This window comes from Giraffa tippelskirchi, chromosome 12 (genome assembly GCF_054371585.1).
Source record: "Giraffa tippelskirchi isolate mGirTip1 chromosome 12, T2T-mGirTip1v1.2.pri, whole genome shotgun sequence".
NCBI lineage: Eukaryota > Metazoa > Chordata > Mammalia > Artiodactyla > Giraffidae > Giraffa > Giraffa tippelskirchi.
The window spans coordinates 115,670,034-115,691,853 of NC_137286.1; the positions used below are offsets into that span (position 1 = coordinate 115,670,034).

At 37.3% G+C, this 21,820-nt stretch overlaps 1 protein-coding gene across 9 annotated transcripts in view; it reads left to right on the forward strand.

Moving 5' to 3' along the window:
- PIBF1 (progesterone immunomodulatory binding factor 1) overlaps nucleotides 1-21,820 on the forward strand; it is a 205,802-nt gene that overhangs the window by 166,020 nt on the left and 17,962 nt on the right. For all 9 annotated transcript variants that reach the window (XM_081550927.1, XM_081550926.1, XM_081550928.1 and 6 more), the window contains exon 16: nucleotides 5,048-5,132. In XM_081550927.1, coding sequence (XP_081407053.1) covers nucleotides 5,048-5,132 — 85 coding nt within the window. The remainder of the gene's footprint in view (nucleotides 1-5,047; nucleotides 5,133-21,820) is intronic.

The window sequence follows — 21,820 nt, forward strand, 5'->3', positions numbered from 1 at the left end:
GAAATTTTGTATCGAGTTTTGTTTTACCTTTGTAATCTTGGATCAGGGATATATAAAAAGCCTGGTGGGAAATTTGCCTCTTTCAGAATTACCTTCAAGTAAATTTGTTTGAATATTTATTTTACTAAGAATTAGGATAGGTAAAAATGTTTATTATAGAGAAAAATATAACCACCTATAAGAGAAAATAATAATGATGAACAAATTCAGCCCTGGAGAAATTTAGCCATTTGTCATCTAAGAACATATTAGTTTTGTGATAGGGCCAAAATTTGAATCCAGATCTGTCTGCTTTCTAATTCCATAACTTTCACCTTTATGTTATACTGCCTCCCTATGTTCTAATTGAATAAGAGCTAATTTTTCATTAACTAATATAATTAAGCAAAAAAACAAAAAATAGTGTAGAATAGTAGTTAAAAGGAGAGCTTGTCATGAGTTGATAATCATTGAAACTGGGTGACAGATACACGGGGGCCTATTCAATTTTCTCTCTTGAAATATTTCATAATAAAGCTACTGTACAAAAAACAGATTTTAAAAGGAAGGACAAGGATAAATCCAGCTCCGTCCTCAGTTTTGAATTAGAGCAAATCAGTTAAAGTCTCTGAACTTCATCCAGTACAACTTCCTGTCATGATAAAAATATTACCTCTCTGTGGTGTCCAAAATGGTAGCCACCAGCTACATGTGGCAATTGAGCATATGGTCAGTGTTACTGAGGAACTAAATTTTTAATTTTATTTGAATTAAATTAATTGAATTTTCATTGCCAATTTTGGCTAGCTAATGGCTGTAGTGTTGGACACTATAGCCAACTTTCTCATCTGCGAAATGAGAGTGGCACCAACAGCACCTAATTCACATGGTTATTCTGCACACTAAATGATATAGCCTTTGTACCATGCATAGCACTGTTCCTACGCTTAAAAATGCTCAATAAATGTTTGATATATTAGTTTTGTCTTATTTTTAACATATTTTTATGTTGAAAATTATCTTTAAAATGAGAAATAACAATTCTCAAAATATACTGAATCTTGACAAAAATTTGTTTGGTTGCTAAGTCATGTCCGACTGTTTTGCCACCCTATGGACTGTAGCCCTCCAGCCTCCTCTGTCCATGAGATTTCCCAGGCAAGAATACTGGAATGGGTTGCCATTTCTTTCTCCATAACAAAAATTAGGACTCCCTTAATAATAGCAACAGTAAGTAATCATAAGAACTATGCCAATTATGGAATTAAACAAAAAAAAAATTTTATGTGCTAAACATCTGAGACCTTTCTGTGTTCTGTAAATTTATTGTATACTATTTTAGTAGACTCTGAACTAATATTTCACATGATATGAAGTCTTGCTCTTCATTGAAGCAACTATCTTCTAATGTGAAGAGTTATGGTGCTTTCAGCATTTTAATTATGGCTTTCAAGATGCTGTAGATGTACCCTGATGTCATGGATGAAAAGATGCCATACAATACACAGCCCAATCAACAAGTCAGACACAGCAGGTTAGGTCACATTCTGTCTGCCATCACCCTGACTCTGAGCCAGTGGCATTTCAAATAGAGTACATATCAGCCTGGTTTTTTTTCTCATGGTAAATGTATCTATAAAAATGCAGATATTAATGTGAACATCAAAGGGTAATTGTGAAAATTAAATGAAGTAACATATAAAAAGCAAAAGCTTCCGGCACACAGGAGAAACTCAGTAAATGTTACCTCCCTTCCTCTTGTCCTTCATTAATTCGAACTTTAAACATTTGATGACCCATCCAAAAAGATGACTAAGTGATTATGTTCCTTGAAAATTCCTGTTTGTTTTTGCTGGGTGTGGATTTTAATTGTAAAGAATATTTACATAAACTGATTAATTTGTAAATATTTCTCTAGCTTATACAATATAACCTTCTTTAAAGAACTAAATATAATTTTATCATTTTTCTACAAAATAAGACAGTATCACTATATCACACCCACAACTTGCCAGTTTAGCTATTGATACAATTTATTCAGTGCCTAGAAAGGTTAGAGTAAATATGTACTAAAATGAGATTGTGATAAACATGTTAATACCTAACACTTGAGATATCACTATTCACTATCATTAAAGAAATACTCCGTTCTAAAAGTAGTACTTTTAACAATCCTCCACCAATCCACAAGAAAGTCTGAGTTATATAGATTTGATCTATAGGTCAGGACTGAAGGAAGCTTGGAAAGAGAATAATTAGCATAAATTTTCTTTTTCTGTTGTCAGTTCTCCGTTTTTTGTTAACTAGTCATTTAGGAGGAGAAAACTACTTAGGCTTATAAGACTAAGCCAGAGTATATTGATCCAGGAAGTTAAGGAACAGTATATCAGGAATATGTTTTCATACAGCAGGTGAAACAGAGCCATAAACATGAATTTCTGAGTAATAATTAACAGTGAATTGAACAATTATGGGTGTAATATACCATTCACCATAGATGTGCTTATAAGGAGATTTGTTTTGTAGTTGCTTTATGAGTCACGCATAGAAGCTTTGTATTTTTAAGGGTAAGTTTCCACTGTTATGAAATGTCCTATGGAGATTAAACTTCCATTGAGTAATTACTGTGTGTGGAAGAACACAGAATATAGTAATCATCATATTCACTTTTCGAGACCCACGTGTTGAAGGTGGTCTCCCTTGTGATTTAAGAAAGACAAGGCTAAGACTGAAAATATATACCCAAGGGGCTTCACTGATGACTCAGGGGTAAAGAATCCACCTGCCAAGGCAGGAGACCCAGGTTCAGTCCCTGGGTCAAGAAGATCCCCTGGAGAAGGAAATAGCAACCCACTCCAGCATTCTTGGCTGGAAAATCCCATGGACAGAGGAGCCTGGCAGAGTGCAGTCGCAAAAGAGGCAGACACGGCTGAGCAACTACATGTTGTCTGTGGAGCCAACGTGTTGCAAAGTTGCTTTGTAAGCCAGTTTATCCACTTGCCTTTTACTCCATATTATATGGTTATTTTTGTTACTTAAATATGAAATATTTACTTTATTCTGAAAAAATTAGGCACTACATATGAAGCATTTCTAATGAATTATTTGGTCCAAATCCTTTGATTACATCAACGTTCCATTACTGTTACACTGTACTTTACTTAATGGGTCTGTTGGTATTTGAGAGCCTGTGTCTTTGTGTCTTTGTATGCACACCCATGTGTGTACTGCATGGAGTACATGTTTACATTCTGTGTGGGGGGGGTACATGTAATGAATATGTAAATGTATATGAGTATGTATATGAACACATATCTGTTCTTTGAAAATTCCTCTTCCTATTTACTGGACATTTATTTTCATTTTGAAAAATATTTTGTCTTCTTAGCTAAAGATAGAATTTTAAAGTTACAGAAACACCCAATCCTTTACCATTTTGGGGGGGGACTGAAGCAGAACATGGAGAAGGAAATGGCAACCCACTCCAGTGTTCTTGCCTGGAGAATCCCAGGGACAGGGGAGCCTGGTGGGCTGCCGTCTATGGGGTCGCACAGATTCGGACACAACTGAAGTGACTTAGCAGCAGCAGCAGCAGCAGCAAGCGGAACACGGCACTCAATTTCCTTTATATCATCTAGGTTTTTCCAACTCGTCGGCTCAGTAGGATCTCTGGTGCCTAAATACAAAAGTCAGTTTGTTTTCCTGCTGAGCTGCTTACCTTTATTGACATTTAATTACCATTTTCCTCTGATGACTTCCTTATCTAAATTAGTAACACAGTATAGCATTTACATAGAGGTTTGTGTTCAGTGTTTTATATAATCATTCATTAGATAATTCACATGTCCCTTTGACATACATGAGCATTATTTCCACTTTAGTAGATGTGAATACTGAGGTTCAGTGGGGTGGTATTTGTGGTGCATTACACTAAACAGTTGAGTCAGTGGCACAGTTGGAAACGGAAGTCAGAATTGCATCTAGTCTCTTTATTCTCAGAGGACAGACTGTGATGCTTCCTTGGAGAAGTTCTGTTACTAGGAAGGAAGAAAATTTGAATTTCTCTATTCTCAAGTCCTTGGAATTACCAATTCTCCTAGAACACCTACTGCTATTCCTTGAGTTTAAAAAAACTTTCCCCTAATATTTTAAAAATTGGTGGCATTCTATTTTCTTAAAGTATAACTTAAAACATCCTACCTGTTCAGCAGACAATTCTCGTTAACTTCACTGTCTCAGATTCTGTTTTGACATTCAAGGAATTGTGTTTCTTTGATTCATTGTTGCTTTTCTTAATCCTGGTTGCAGTACTGTCTGAGTAGACTCATCGCAATGGCTTTCAAAGAATATTTAATGGTTCTAATTAATTTTTATATGTTGAATAATAAAACTCCAGACAGTATAAGATAAGCCTCAGATATTTATCTTTTTAAATAATAATATGTCCTTACAATTAGACTTGTCACTCTTTCCTATCAGAAAATAGGTGATTTCAAAAAGAAATCCACAATGCAGACTTAGAAATTAAATACTGAACTAAGAATATGGAGGCCAAAATTGTTTTCCTGAGTTTACCATAGACCAAATATCTAATTAATTTATCTCAGTTATATACCTGGTAATTTAGTATGTGGTAAATTATAAAATATACTTTCAGTTTTAAGAATAAGTGTTATCATTTGACTTTCAGAGTCTCAAATTTTAATATGGTACCATATGTACTTTCTTTTTACCTTTTATATAAGTCCCACTTCATCTTTTTACATTTCAGGAGTAACCAGTCATCTTTAAGAAAACACTAATTGTATGCCCCTACTAGGCAGGAAAGTATTCTATGAAAACGTGTCAGTCACATTGTCAGATTGAAAAAATATTCTTATAAAACAGATAGGCCAATGACTGAATCAAACATTGTAGTCACTCATCTGATATCTTTATGAACTATAAATTTAATTTTTCTTTAATTCAAACCATCAAATTTGTCTTTAGTCTTTTACAATTTCTTATTTGTTAAATTTGTACTAGTATGACAATTTTTTTTAACTTGGTATATTTCTTTTTCCCCTAGCAATTTAAGTAAAGAAAAGTCAGCTTTGCAGCAAATGAAGGATCAAATGGCATTAGATTTGGAACAACTTCTAAATCATCGTGAGGTACTTTTTCCATCTTGTCTTACTTTTTACCACTTTAGGCTTTTTCGGAATCAAATTGGGTTGAGATTATTGGATCCCAGTTGCCCATATTCATTATGAGTTAATTCTTATTCCTGGGATTCCTAATTCTTGATGGCCTCTTATTGCCTTATTCATATCTCTGTCATTGAATTTCCATGTTATTTAATAATCATCTGTGTTACACCTTTCTCCCTCTAGACAGTAAATTTCTTTAGTGTACCTCTTATCTTGTTTATCATTCTGTAGCCAAGACTAGTGTACAGTATTTGTGTTGAACTTTAAAATCCATAAGTTTTCCTTAATTTCTTCCTCATGAAAGACTCATTTTAGGCTTAATACAATCCCTACTTTATAAAAGAAGAAAATGAGTTTCAGGGGGTTTGCCTAGAGCCAAATGGTCACTGGGATAATCTCAGTTTTCTTTCTCATTTGTAAAGCCAGATTTATTGAGATATAATATACAATAAAATTCACCCTTTCTAGCATACATTTCTGTGATTTTTGGCTAATGCACACAGTTCTGTAACCATCACCACAATCAATATGTAAGATAGTTTCATCATCACAGAAAATTCCTTCTTGAACCCTTTCCCCAACTCCAGTCTGAACAACCACTGATCTGTTTTCTATCCCTGTAGTTTTGCCTTTTCCAACAAAAGGTATTATCCTTTCACAGAATGTCAAATAAATAAAATTGGGAATTCCCTACAGTCCAGTGGTTAGGACTCTGTGCTTTCACTGACAAAGGGACAGGTTCCGTTCCTGGTCAGGGAACTAAGATCCCAACAAGCCAAGTAGTCAGCCGAAAAAGGAAATAATAACAATAGTAATAAAATTATTGGTCTTTTCAATCTGGGTTTTGTTTAGTTGCCATAAAAAAGATTCATTCGTGTTGTTATACATATTAGTAATTTGTCCTTTTTATTGCTGAGTAGTATTCCATTGTATGGATATACTGCAGCTTGTTAATCCATTCGCAGTTAAGGGTCATTTGAGTTGTTTCCATTTGGGAACACTTAAAAATAAAGCTGCTGTACACTGTTGTGTATGTTTTTATGTAAAAAAAAATTTTCCTTTTCTCTTGGTAAATACCAGGAGCAGGATTACTAGATCATGTGGAAAATGTATGTTTAACATTGTAAGAAACTGCCAGATTATTTTCCAAAGTGACTATGTCTTTTGTATTCCCACCAGCAACAAGTGAGAGTTCCAGTTGCTCTGCATTCTCACCAACAGTTGGTATCGTTCAGTTCAGTTCAGTCGCTCAGTCATGTCCCACTCTTTGCGACCCCATGAACCGCAGCACGCCAGGCCTCCCTGTCCCATCACCAGCTCCCGGAACCTACCCAAACTCATGTCCATTGAGTCGCTGATGCCATCCAACCATCTCATCCTCTGTTGTCCTCTTCTCCTCCTGCCCTCAATCTTTCCCAGCCATCAGGGTCTTTTCAAATGAGTCAGCTCTTTACATCAGGTGGCCAAAGTATTGGAGTTTCAGCTTCAGCATCAGTCCTTCTGATGAACACCCAGGACTGATCTCCTTTAGGATGGACTGGTTGGATCTCCTTGCAGTCCAAGGGATTCTCAAGAGTCTTCTCCAACACCTCAGTTCAAAAGCATCAATTCTTCAGCACTCAGCTTTCTTTATAGTCCAACGCTCACATCTGTACATGACTACTGGAAAAACCATAGCCTTGACTAGATGGACCTTTGTTGGCACAGTAATGTCTCTGCTTTTTAATATGCTCTCTAGGTTGGTCATAACTTTCCTTCCAAGGAGTAAGCATCTTTTAATTTCATGGCTGCAGTCACCATCTGCAGTGATTTTGGAGCCCAAAAAAATAAAGTCAGCCACTGTTTCCACTGTTTCCCCATCTATTTGCCATGAAGTAATGGGACCGGATGCCATGATCTTAGTTTTCTGAATGTTGAGCTTTAAGCCAACTTTTTCACTCTCCTCTTTCACTTTCATCAAGAGACTCTTTAGTTCTTCTTCACTTTCTGCCATAAGGCTGGTGTCATCTGCATATCATTAAGCTTAGTTTTTTAATCCATGAATTTTTTCCACTGTACTATCACTGCCTTGTCTTAGCCATGTTTTTACCATTTTGCAGTCCTAACAGAGAAAGAAATGCTCAAAGCATATCATTGGTTTATAAGTATCCTGAAGACATTGCTTCCTAGTCTGGAAAAGATATATCAGGTGTTGGGAAAAAATTATTGGAAGGAAATTATTGAGAGAGAAGAAGCAAGGAATATTCCTAGAAACAACTTAAAGATACATATCCTAGAAATAATGTCAAGGGAATTGGGAGACTGTCTTTATCTTAGAAGTGGCCTTTGGAGTGAGTTCTCTTAAAGGTGTATTTTATGTGATGGATGAAAAGGATAAGACAGTGTCCCTGGGCTAGATTTTAGAGATGATTTTTAGGTAGATAAGTAGACCTGACAACAAGTTACAAAGTAGAGAAATTTCTGAAGATATTTATTCTTTTTTCCGACTTTCAACATTCCAGGCCTTATCTACTGTCGCTTGTGTCCTAGGATTCTGATTTCAAATAGTTGTTGCCTCACTGTGGAAGCCAGATTTATTCAGTATGTGGATCTTAACAAAAGTTTTTAAAACTGAATATTTAAGAAATAGTAGCTACAGAGGTCCATTCAGTCATACCAAAAAGCTTTTTTTCCCCAAAAAAGCTGCATAATAGATAATGTATTTAGAATGGCAAGTCTCACTTGAATTTAGAGAATTATGCTCAACTCTGAAAAATATATGAAAGCCTTCATTTATATATTTTGTATGTCATACTTGGAATCACATTATTCATGAATCCAAATAAAAACTAAAAGTTTTAATAGTGGGTTGAGACTTAAATAGTTTTAAAGGAAAATATGTCTTAACATAAAAATTAAATACTAGCAAGGTGAATTAAGTTGACAGTTACTGCATGGCATCAATGAAGTTTGCAAAGATACACATCTAATTAAATAATTATCAGTTAATTTGCATGCATTTGAGATTTCTTCATTTTGGTATATAAATAATCCAACATTATGACTTTTCTTTATGCCAAATGGTCAAAGAAAAGTAGCTTTTTTTTTCCCCAAAGCAAAACTTCAAGTTTAATGGAACAAATCTAATATAAGCTTATAATCTTTTCTAAGAAATGGTTTAAGAAATTGCCTGATGGTCTAGTGTTTTGGACTCCGCACTTTCATTGCCAAGGGCCTGAGTTCGATCCACAGTCTAGGAACAAAAATCCCACAAGCCTCCTGGCCAAAAAAAAAGTAGAAGAAAGAAACAGTTTAGCACCAACTTGCATCACGTATACAGCATGTGTGCTCAGTCACGTGTGACTCTTTGCAACCTATGGACTGTGTCTCCCCAGGCTCCTCTGTCCATGGGATTTTCCAGGCAAGAATACTGGAATGGGTTGGCATTTCCTACTCCAGGGAGCCTTTCCCACCCAGGGTTCAAACCCACATCTCTTGCATCTCCCCAGTTGGCAAGCAGATTCTCTACCACTGCACTTCCTGGGAAGCACTTATGATGTATGCAGACACAAATGCAAATCTAGAAGGCTTCTGTGGAAAGAAAATAGCCTGTAACCCAGGAACATGCTTGAACATTCCTTTGAACATTTACCTGATGAAACAGAATCTGCAAGATTGATTTATTCATTTTATGACTCTTGAGGGTGACGTGCCCAGAACAGCCAGTAGATAACAGTTGAATAAGAATAACTCTGATAAATAAGTCAAATTTATTGAAAGTGAAAATCAGGTCTGAGACTAAGGGGAGGGCAAGCAGTCAGCAAGGGCAGAAAATAGTGGAGGTGCCCCCTCTCAGGGGCGTGCCCAGTGCAGGGCTGGCAGCTGAGACCTTGCCTCACCCTTGTCAGGACCCTGCGAAAATGATCTAGCATGAGTCATTGATTCAATCAGCAAAATTTTCTGTTTAAATAAGTGATTCATAAAGAGATCAAATGAACATTTAAAGTGTTTCATATTCATTTTGCATTGGACAGATCTTGCTTTAATTTTGTAAGTGGTGTTACTTAGTTCTGGTAAGACTGTGTGTGTATGGTAATAATACGAAATGAGATCCCCACCTCATTTACATAGTTATCAAATATGTGTTACATGAAAAAAAGAAAATAAGTGGGATAGTCCTGGGTTGACAATGCTAGGATAGGTGAGGCATGGCCACAGGGTTTTTCTTTTCTGTATTGGTCTTAGCTCAAAATGTTAGCTTAAAACCTCACTCACATTAGTAGTTCAGTTGTGGTCTTAATTTCCAGGAACAATAAAATCGATAGTGGCTTCTTATTCTATAAATTTTTAGAATTGATACATTCAAAAACCATTGTGTGTATTTAGAAAGTATATTGGGTGATTTTTATTCTCATCTTTTCTTTAGAGAAAGTGTATTAACCTAATAAAAAAATGTTAAGGAAGGATTGTTGTTTAGTCACTCAGTTGTGTCTAACACTGTGACCCCAGGGACTGTAGCCCACCAGGCTCCTTTGTTCATGGGATTTCCCAGGGAAGAATGCTGGAGTGGGTTGCCATTTCCTCCTCCAGGGGATCTTCCTGACTTGGGGATCAAACCTGCTTCTCCTGCTTTGCTGGCAAATTCTTTTCCACTGAGCCACCAGGGAATCCCTACTGAGCCTGCGCTCTAGAGCCCGTGAACCACAACTATTGAGCCCATGTGCTGCAACTACAAAAGCCTCTGCACCCTAGAGTCAGTGCTCTGCAGCAAGAGAAGCCTGAGCAACACAATGAAGAGTAGCCCCCACTCCCCACAACTGGAGAAAACGAATCCACAGCAGTGATGACCCAGAACAGCCAAAAATCAGTCAATCTTATTTAAAAAAAAAAAAAGACACAATTTAATGTCACGATCCCTGCCTTTATAGAAGATCAGAACAAAATCTGGTGCCATTTCTCTTTGTTTTGTGAAACTTTAAGGACCTACTAAGTGCTTCCATTTATATTACATAATTTAGTGTTTGCTGCTGTCCCCTGAGATAAGTATCATTGTGCCTACTTTTACAGATGAAAGTGATGCTGAGTAACTCATGGTTAAGTAACTCAACTATGATTACATACTTACTGTTAAAACTTTTTTTTTTTTTCTGAAACAGAAGCTTATGATCCTTCTTAGTCTCATTTAGACAAAAATCTCATGATGAATTATTGTTTGCGTGAGTTCCAGGAAAATTTTTGCCTCTATAGATGAAACTTTTTTTTTTTCCAAAAAATGAGAACTGTGTAATTTAACGTGTTTCCTTTTTGTCTTAGTTGACAGAAAACTCAGAGCTAAATATCTTATCCAGGTGTTGTAATCTTTTTCTTTTCTTTCACTTTTGATGCTTCAAAGTAGCTCTTTCTTTATCTTTCAAGTGGAATGAAATCTGTTTTACCCTTCAACGGCTGCATTTATGCTAAGACCTTTTATGTATAAAAATATAACATATAAATCTTAAATAATTAGGTTTTTAAAAATATAAAGGAAAAGACCAACTAACATGATCTCACTTTTAGTTAACAGTATCAGGGCTTCAAATTCAACATTCAGTTTTGAGTATAAGAAATATGATTCCTTAGAGTGACTTTTCTTATTTCATCATATGTCCTTAGAATCTAAGCTTTCAAGAGCAAGAAAAATATCTTTTAATCAGCTAAGTATCTAGTAAAATACTGAGTATAATTTTAAGAAATGGATGCAAAAGCTCTTTTTAAAATCCTTTTGTAGCTGTGTTAGGGGCAGTGGTAAGAGCTCCTCTTAGGAAGCTTTTCAGTGTTTTATTGAGCAATAGTTGGTATCATGAGCTTAAACTGATGTTGTTGGTGTTCAAGAAAAATGGACCAATTTGAAAATTATTTAGAATGCAGAATCCCGAGGCTTAGTGATTGATTGGATTTAGGGAATGAGGAGAGAAGGGAGTTTAAAATGCAGGTTTTGGAGTCCAAAGAAGAGAATTTATCTAGAGCTAGAGATTTGAGAGTCAAAGCATACACGCGGTTGTACCTGGAAGCAGATAGAATGAACTAGTGAAGGTGTATAGAGTGAGAACAGAGAGGGGCCTAGGACAGAGTCTTGATAGGTACTAATAGTTTAGTAATAGGCACAGCAAAAAAAGCTCACACTAGAGTGAGGAGTGACCAGAGAAATGCAGGCACATCAGGAAGAGTGGATCCCTAAAGCCAGAACCTTTCAGAAGGGAGGAGGGTGGCAGCAGTGGCTTCAGCTGCCAAAGAGCCAGGTCAAACAAAGATAAAAAAGAAAGTGTCATTTAGATTTTTAAAAATGATGAAACAAACAAACAAAAAAGCAGTTTCAGTGGTGCTAAAAGGCAGATTGCAGTGAACTGGTAAATGCATAGAAGTTGAAAAATAATAATAGAAAAAATAGACAACCCTCTGAATAAGGGTTCTGGCCATGAAATTAAAAGATGCTTGCTCTTTGGAAGAAAAGCTATGACAAACCTAGACAGCATATTCAAAAGCAGAGACATCATTTTGCCAACAAAGGTTTGTATAGTCAAAGCTGTGGCTTTTACAGTAATCATGTACAGATATGAGTTTTGGACCATAAAGAAGGCCAAGTGCCAAAGAATTGATGCTTTCGAATTATGCTACTGGAAAGGACTCTTGTAAGTCCCTTCAACTACTGGAGCAATTTGGCCACATGATGCAGAGAGCCGACTCATTGGAAAAGACCCCAATGCTGGGAAAGCTTGAAAGCAAAAGGACAAGGCAATGGCAAAGAATGAGATGGTTAGATAGCATCACCGACTCAGTGGACATGAATTTGAGCAAATTCCAGGAGATAGAACAAACTCAAGGAGCCTGGCATGCTGCAGTCTATGGGGTTGCAAAGAGTTGGACACAATTTAATGACTGAAAAACAACTGTTTAAGAGAATATAAGGTGATCAGGGAGGGAGCATGAGATCAAGGGCTTTTACCTTCCTGAGTTGGAGAGTATCCAGCCTAAGTGATGATAGGAAGGAGCCAAGCAGAGGGAGACACTGAAAGTTCAAAGAGAGGATGATCAATTGAGCAAAAGTGCCGGGAAAGGAAGAGATCCAGGATGAAATGATGGGATTTAACTTTAGATAGGAGGAGGCACCTTTTCCATTTTGAAGAGGAAAAATAAAAATTATGTTAAAAGTAACTTAGTAGGTTTAGTGGCAAGAATTTAGGAAGTTCCCATCTTATGGCTGTTTTCTAATGACAAGATAAGTGATAGGATCAGAATTTGGTTTTTTATTTTATTTATTTTTGACGGTGCTGGGTCTTCTTTGCTCCATGCAGACTTTCTCTAGTTGCAGTGAGCAGGGGCCGCTATTCATTGTGGTATGCAAGCTTCTCATTGCGGTGGCTTCTGTTGTTGCAGAGCACAGGCTCTGAGTAAACGGGCTTCAGTAGTTGCAGCTCGGAGACTCACTAGTTGTGGCGCATGAGCTTTAGTTGTTCCATGGCATGTGGAATCTTCCCAGGCCAGGGGTCAGACCTGTGTCCCCTGCATTAGCAGGCAGATTCCTATCCACTGTACCACCAGGGAAGTCCTTGTTGATTTTTTTAACCATACCGAACAGCAGTATGTGGGATCTTAGTTCCCCAAACAGGGATCGAACCCTTTCCCCCTGTAGTACAAGCACGGAGTCTTAATCACCAGACCACTATGGAAGTCCCAGGATCAGAATTTTAAGAAAAATACAAGTTTGAAATAGCTGTATAATAAATGAGTGATGTGCATTACAGACATAACAAATAATTGCCAAGGTGAGATGTCATATGTTCATTGTAGTACCACTCTGTGTAATTTTTCTCTAGCAGCTTACACTCAGCATGCTAGGTGCAGACATGGAGAAGGTAAACAGTTGGTCTGATCCAGAATTACAAATGTATATGTTCAGCTCTCATTAAATTGTAAGGCTGGAATTACCTTTATATTCTTTACATCACATATTTTGAAATACTGTGGAAAAATATAGCAATCGAACAGAAAAGAGAGCTCTGCTACTTAGTAACTATGGATTCTTAAGACAATAATTTAACCCCTCTAAACTCAGGATTGTATGAGAATTAAACAATGTAGTACTTTTCTGACATATGACAATAAGTCAGTAAATGTAAGTCCCTTCCCTCTTTTCCTTCCTTTTCAAGAATCAATTCAAATGTTATCTATTCTTTGAAGCCCTTCATAACTCAGTAAAGAAAAACTTAAGCTTATTTAAATTTCTTTCCCACAACTCTAAAAATACTTGTATTAATATTCCTACCATTATATATCATAATTATGCATGTGTCTTGCCAATGAAGTGCCTAGTTTTTCTTTGTGCATTAGCCTTTAGCACAGTATTTAGCACATAGTAAGTATTCATTTGGGCTTCCCAGATTCAGTGGCTCAGTGATAAAGAATCCTCCTGCCAATGCAGAAGATACAGGTTCAGTCCCTGGGTGGAGAAGATCCCCTGGAGGAGGAAATGGCACCCCACCCCGATATTCTTGCCTGGAGAATTCCATGGACAGGGGAGCCTGGTGGGCTGTAGTGCATGGGGTTGCAAAGAGTCAGGCACAACTGCGCAACTGAGCATACACGCACACACCCACACATATGCAAGTATTCAATTAAATGTTTGTTAAACTGTGATCTTTTTCAGTCTTCAGTAATAATTTCAGTCAGTGAGTGTGAGTGAAAGTCGCTCAGTCATGTCCGACTCTTTGCGACCCCGTGGACTATACAGTCCATGGAATTCTCCAGGCCAGAATGCTGAAGTGGGTAGTCTTTCCCTTCTCCAGGAATAATTTCACTAGAAGCTGTCAAATAGAGGGCTTTAGAAACCACCCTTTAATATATTCACGTTCTCCCCCCTCAAACATATATATTTGTGGAATATAATACATCTGTTTCTAAAACCTTAACTTCGGACTTCCCTGGTGGCCCAGTGGTTAGGAATATGGCCATTAGGACAGAGGATATGGGTTCGATGCATAGTGTGTTAAGATTCCATATACCATGGGGCAGCTGGGCCCTTGCACCACAACTGCTGAGCCCAAATGCCCTAGAGTTTGTGCTCCACAACATGAGAAGCCCATGCACCACCACTAGAGAGTAGCCCCCATGAGCCACAGCTAAAGAAAGCCCACTAGCAGCAATGAAGACCAAGCACAGCCAAAAATAAAATAAATAAAATTTAAAAGAAAATAAAACTTGAGCTTCTTCTACCCTTTCACCCAGTGCTTCTGTCAATAATCTCTCTCAAGGTCCACAAGCATTTCAGTTAGTATTTAACCAGAACTTAACCAACCACTTCTTAGTAAGTGCCTAGAATGTGCAAGGTCTCACACTTGCCTGAATGTTGGCCTAACTCCCACGGTTCCAGATAACTTGCCTCTTACTGCGGTGTGTGTCACTTAAAAAAAAAAAAAAAAACCCTGCAGTTAGCCAGGTTTCTGCAAAATGAAGTCACAGTATAATTATCATTCTTTTATGGTATGTTTATGTTCCAGGACTAACTCCTATGTTCTTTGTGATTTCTCGGAAAGTTTCAGGGACGTTTCGGCATCACAAGTGCCCCTGAGGCAATCCACTTCATAAAGGGCTCAAACAAATTACATATTTCTATATGTGTGTCATTCTTTTGGGTTCATACTTAACTATTTTGAAATTTCCTTAAGAATACCTTTTTATATGTTTTTCTTAGACACCTATGTAGTTAAATTTTATAGTCAGAACAGTCATCATGACTTAAAAAAAAATACTGTGTGGGTAAGTTAATTTTTCTTTAAGTGAAGATGTAATTATTTCTCAGATTGATACATTTCTCATTGTAGTGTGCTTTTCAAGTTCAAATTTGTTTTTGATTTCCTAGATGTAAAAGAGTGTTTTAAAGGTAATTATTATAGTGGAAAGCTAAAACATATATAGTATAAGTCATATTTTCCCTATAAAATTTGAGAATGCTTATTTTTTCCACATAAGGGGATGTGAATTTAGGTCTGAGGAAATTCAGGGTAAAGTATTGCAAAAAATACTCATTGCAAGTGTTGGATTTAAATATACTTGAAGTATGACAAAACTAAACCTACTAAGTAAAAGTGATAATAATATAACTTCTTCCTACCAAAATATTTTAAATGTTTTCAGCCCAATTATGTTATAACTAAAATATCCAAAGAGCTTTGTGATGGCCTTATACCCACTTGACAGAAGCAGCAACTGAATGTTTCCTCTCCTCAATTTTGAATTGCCTAAAGACACACATTTTTTGTTTTAGATTATACTCTGTAGACCTCTATGTTTATGTGGACTTGCACTAAACTTAACAGAACTAGGTCAGATTATTTTGATTTTCATAAGTACCTTGGCTTCTTTTTTAATCTTTTCATCATCAGGCTTAAAATTACAAATACCCCTGTTACGTCCTGCAGGTAAAATTCTGTCTTGGGTGAAACATTCTATCTTATCATAGAAATACCTTATTTGTGTACATATGCCCTTTTAACATTTTTCACATCACACTTTCACATCTATTATGTATCACATAGACCTTTCATTTTCTAGTTTTAGGTTTGTTTTGTTTTGTTTTTTTTAAAGAATGAAATGTGTATTTTTCCCACTACATTTTAGAAGTTTGGTATGTTTCCTTTTAAATAGTAAGTACACTTCTCTGACCTTTTTTTATCAGTAAGAAACAAGTAAATGACCTCTTGCTATCATTTCTAACCCTGTGTTTTTATGACTCTTAGGATAGCAGCGGTTTATAACAAACTAAACAATTCTCGGGTATAAGGACACGCACAAAACAAACTGCAAAGCTATTAAAATAAGTCTCTGGAAATATGTGTTGGCCAGGAGAGAATATTAACAGTGAAATGAGATGATTATGTTCTTCTTTGGCAGTATTTTAATTTAAACTTAGGACATCTATATCCTGTATCAAGTTGCTGACACTGAGAGAAGACTGGGACTATAACATGGAGAAGCTCGGGCACTAGAATGAGTCACACTCCGGACACCAGTGCTCAGAGAGTCTCAAAGAGCCTGGAGTCTGAAATTAATGATGGAAATCAACAAGAATTTGCATCAAAACCTACCAGATTATACTGAAATAATAAAAGGCAGAAAGCAGACAGCAGCTAGATGAATACCGGTACAAAAGGAAAAGCCAGATACAAGACGACATGTATACCAGAGGCAAGGCCATTAGAAGTCCAAGGTGAAATTCAGTAATCAGATGAATGAAGGGGTCTGCACAAACCAATCAGAACAGAATGGAGGTGCCCACACTTCTGTTTTCAGTCATCAGTGGCAGTAGATTCATTCCTCAGGAGCCTACTTCAGTGTGTAATAATGCTAGCTTCCTCTTCCTGCCTCACTGTTGAGGATGACCTTATGATTATATCCAAGTTCAGGAAAGAATGTTGTAAGTGATTAGTTATGTCCCCTAGGCTATGACAGCACAATTGTGTCTCATTTACCAAACCCTTGAGCTCTCACTAAGCTTTCCCTGGTAGATAGGGTATGACTCCAAAAATGTTTATCATCTGAAATACATTACAATAAGGAGTAGATAAGCCTTATTCTTCTCTGCTCTGGCCAGGACTTCATTCTGTTCTAGACTCAAAACTTTGAATACTTACTAGGAGGTAATCAGAGGAAAATAATCAAGATGATAAAAGAATTCTGTTTAGCCAAGAGAGATTAATGGATTTTGGGGGTGTTTAAAGAAGAAAGCTGAAGCTCCAATACTTGGGCCACCTGATGTGAAGAGCCACCTCATTGGAAAAGACCCTGATGCTGGGAAAGTTTGAGGGCAGGAGAAGGGGATGACAGATGGGCAGATGGACAGATGGTTGGATGGGCATCATTGACTCAATGGACATGAGTGTGAGCAAACTCTGGGAGATAGTGAAGGACGGGGAAGCCTGGCTTGCTGCAGTCCATGGGAACACAAAAAGTCGGTCACTACTGAGCAACTAAACAACAACAGGGTAGAAAAGATTTAGAGAGATACAAGAAATTCAAAGTAGGCATGTGAAAGAGGCAGAAACAGACTTGGCGATACATCTCTCCAAAGGCTAGTTAAAACTGAAGGGTAGACATTATATGGAGACATGTTTGGTTTGCTTTGTGTGGTTATTATTGTTGCTTTACTTTGTTTCACATAGAGGTTAAATAACTTGAAGGTCCCTTCCAAACCTGAAATTGTGACTGTCAAAGGCCTTGATAGAGAGCAACTGCATTATTGTGTAAATAATGAATTCATTTGAATTCTAATTTGAATTGCTTTGAATTCATTTGAATCCTGATTTCATTTCTTAACAGCTAATGAATTTTGCTGTATTTCTTAAAATCTTCTAAACCTCAGTTTGTCTTGAGAATTGAAGTAATATCTACCTCTTGGTATTTAACAGAGGATTAAATTTTTTTTTTTTTCAATTTATTTGGCATGTGCTGGGTCTTAGTTGCAGCACATGGGTTCTTTGATCTTTGTTTGGTATGCAGGATTTTTACTGACAGCAGTGAACTTTAGTTGCAGCATGCGGGATCTAGTTCCCTGACCAGGGATCGAACCCAGGCCCCCTGAATTGGGAACACAGAGTCTTAACCACTGGACTACCAGGGAAATCCTGAAGATTAAAATTTTGTGTAAAATACATAGTACAAAGCCTGGAACATAGTAAATACTACGTGAATATTAATTTGCCAGACAAAAATCTGTTTTGTCTATTGTTTAGAGTGTAGTGGCATTGGCATTCAAGGTATATTTTACCTTCTTCAAAAATTATATATTGAGTGAATTGAGAGAGCAGCATTGACATATACACAGCACTACGTGTAGGATAGATAGCGTGTGGGAAGCTGCTGTGTAACACAGGGAGCTCAGCTTGGTGCTCTGTGAAGACCGAGAGGAGTGGGATGGGGGGGCAGGGTGGGAGGGAGGCTCAAGAGGGAGGGGATATGTATGTCTACTTACATACACACTGATCCACGTTATACAGCAGAAGCTAACACAACACTGTAAAACAGTTTTACTCCAGTAATAATAAACTTTTTAAATCATACATTGAGATGTGCCAAAAATTTGCTTTGATAATGATTTAAAATGGTCTTTGGGCACTTAGAGTATCAATAGATAACTTTGAAATAATTTTGCATTTTCATCTATTTTGTTAGATGAGATAATGATAGTTTGTTTTTTTTTTTTTTTAATCCTTATCTGTTAAAAATCTCTACTGAAATTTTTACAAGTGAAATGATCTGAGGTCTGAAATCTGCTTTCAAATATTTCAAAATAACTGGAAAGGAAGTAGATAAAAACAATGTTGACAGAACATTATGGCAGTTCCTCAGATGATTAAACATGGAGTTACCATATGGCCCAGCAATTCCAGAACTAGGTTTATACTCAAGAAATGAAAATATGTCTACACAAAAACCTGTACATGAATGTTAGATGTTAACAGCATTATTCACAGCAACCAAAAGGTGTAAACAATGCAAATGTCCACCAGCTGATGAATGGATTAAGAAAATGTGGGATAGCTATACAATGGAATATTATTCAGTCATAAAAGAGATGAATTACTAGTAGATATATAACATCATGCACCTTGAAAACACCATGCTAAGTGAAAGAAGCTGGTCACAATGGACACACATGATTCTATTCATTTGAAATCCCTTGAACAAAGAAATCCACAGAAACAGAAAGTCGATTACTGGTTGCTTACGGCTGGTAAACTGAGGACAGGATGAGATAGTGGAGTGATTCCTGAAGGACTTAGGGTTTCTTTCTGAGGTGATGGAAAAAAATTTTTTTCATCTTATACTTAAAATGGATGACTATATTGGCAAGTGAATTATATCTCAATAAAGCTGTTTTTAAGAAAGAACAATATATTAGCAAAATATTGATAATGGTTAAAGTCAAGCAATAGAAACTGGGGGCTAGAAGTTTCCATAATCAAATGTTTAAATGCTCTTTCAGATGTAGTTTAAACCTCCAATATAGGTATGTACTTGGTTTAAAACAGTTCAGTTCAGTTCAGTCCCTCAGTCGTATCTGACTCTTTGCAACCCCATGGACTGCAGCACGCCAGGCCTCCCACTCCATCACCAACACCTGGAGTTTACTCAAACTCATGTCCATTGAGTCGGTGATGTCATCCAACCATCTCATCCTCTGTCGTCCCCTTCTGCTCCCACCTTCATTCTTTCCCAGCATCAGGGTCTTTTCCAGTGAGTCAGTTCTTCACATCAGGTGGCCAAAGTATAGGCATTTCAGCTTAAACATCAAACTTTACAATGAATATTCAGGACTGATTTCCTTTAGGATAGACTGGTTGGATCTCCTTGCACTCCAAGGGACTCTCAAAAGTCTTGTGCAACACCACAGTTCTAAAGGATTAATTCTTCGGCGCTCAGCTTTCTTTATAGTCCAACTCTCACATCCATACATGATTACTGGAAAAACCATAGCCTTGACTAGATGGACCTTTGTTGGCACAGTAATGTCCCTGCTTTTTAATATGTGTCTAGATTGGTCATAAGTTTTCTTCTAAGGAGCAAGCATCTTTTAATCTCATGGCTGCAGTCACCATCTGCAGTGACTTTGGAGCCCAAAAAAATAAAGTCTGTCACTGTTTCCCCATTTATTTGCCATGAAGTGATGGGACCAAATGCCATGATCTTAGTCTTCTGAAAGTTGAATTTTAAGCCAACTTTTTCACTCTCCTCTTTCACTTTCATCAAGAGGCTCTTTAGTCCTTCTTCACTTTCTACCATAAGGATGGTGTCATCTGCATATCTGAGGTTATTGATATTTCTGCCAGCAGTCCTGATTTCAGCTTGTGCTTCATTCAGCCCAGCATTTCTCATGATGTACTCTGCATAGAAGTTAAATAAGCAGGGTGACAACATACAGCCTTGACGTACTCCTTTCTGTATTTGGAATCAGTCTGTTGTTCTATGTCCAGTTCTAACTGTTGCTTCCTGACCTGCATACAGATTTCTCAAGAGGCAGGTCAGATGGTCTGGTATTCCCATCTCTTTCAGAATTTTCAACAGTTCGTTGTGATCCACACAAAGTTTTGGCATAGTCAATAAAGCAGAAATAAATGTTTTTCGGGAACTCTGTTGCTTTTTTCGATGATCCAGCAGATGTTGGCAATTTGATCTCTGGTTCCTCTGCCTTTTCTAAAACCAGCTTGAACATCTGGAAGTTCATGGTTCATGTATTGCTGAAGCCTGGCTTGGAGAATTTTGAGCATTACTTTACTAGCGTGTGAGATGAGTGCAATTGTGCGGTAGTTTGAGCATTCTTTGGCATTGCCTTTCTTTGGGATTGGAATGAAAACTGACCTTTTCCAGTCTTGTGGCCAGTGCCAAGTTTTCCAAATTTGCTGGCATATTGAGTGCAGCGCTTTCACAGCATCATCTTTTAGGATTTGAAATACGTCAACTGGAATTCCATCACCTCCACTAGCTTTGTTCGTAGTGATGCTTCCTAAGGCCCACTTGACTTCGCATTCCAGAATATCTGGCTCTAGGTGAGTGATCACACCATCGTGATTATCTGGGTCATGAAGATCTTTTTTGTACAGTTCTTCTGTGTATTCTTGCCACCTCTTCTTAATATCTTCTGCTTCTGTTAGCTTCATACCATTTCTGTCCTTTATCTAGCCCATCTTTGCAGGAAATGTTCCCTCGGTATCTCTAATTTTCTTGAAGAGATCTCTAGTCTTTCCAATTCTTTTGTTTTCCTCTATTTCTTTGCACTGATCACGGAGGAAGACTTTCTTATCTCTCCTTGCTCTTCTTTGGAACTCTGCATTCAAATGGGAATATCTTTCCTTTTCTCCTTTGCTTTTCACTTCTCTCCTTTTCACAGCTATTTGTAAGGCCTCCTCAGACAGTCATTTTGATTTTTTGCATTTCTTTTTCTTGGGGATGGTCTTGACCCCTGTCTCCTGTACAGTTTCAGGAACCTCTCTCCATAGTTCATCAGGCCCTCTGTCTATCAGATCTAATCCCTTGAATCTTTTTCTCACTTCCACTGTATAATCATAAGGGATTTGATTTAAGTCATAACTGAATGGTCTAGTGCTTTTCTCTACTTTCTTCAATTTCAGTCTGAATTTGGCAATAAGGAGTTTATAATCTGAGCCACAGTCAGCTACCGGTCTTGTTTTTGCTGACTGTATAGAGCTTCTCCATCTTTGGCTGCAAAGAATATAATCAATCTGATTTCGGTGTTGACCATCTGGTGATGTCCATGTGTAGAGTCTTCTCTTGTGTTGTTGGAAGAGGGTGTTTGCTATGACCAGTGCGTTCTTTTGGCAAAACTCTGTTAGCCTTTGCCCTGCTTCATTCTATACTCCAAGGCCAAATTTGCCTGTTATTCCAGATGTTTCTTGACTTCCTAGTTTTGCATTCCAATCCTCTGTAATGAAATGGACATCTTTTTTGGGTGTTAGTTCTAGAAGGTCTTGTAGGTCTTCATAGAACTCTTCAACTTCAGCTTCTTCAGCCTTACTGATCGGGGCATAGACTTGGATTACTATGATATTGAATGGTTTGCCTTGGAAACTAACAGAGATCATTCTGTCGTTTTTGAGATTGCATCCAAGTACTGCATTTTGGGC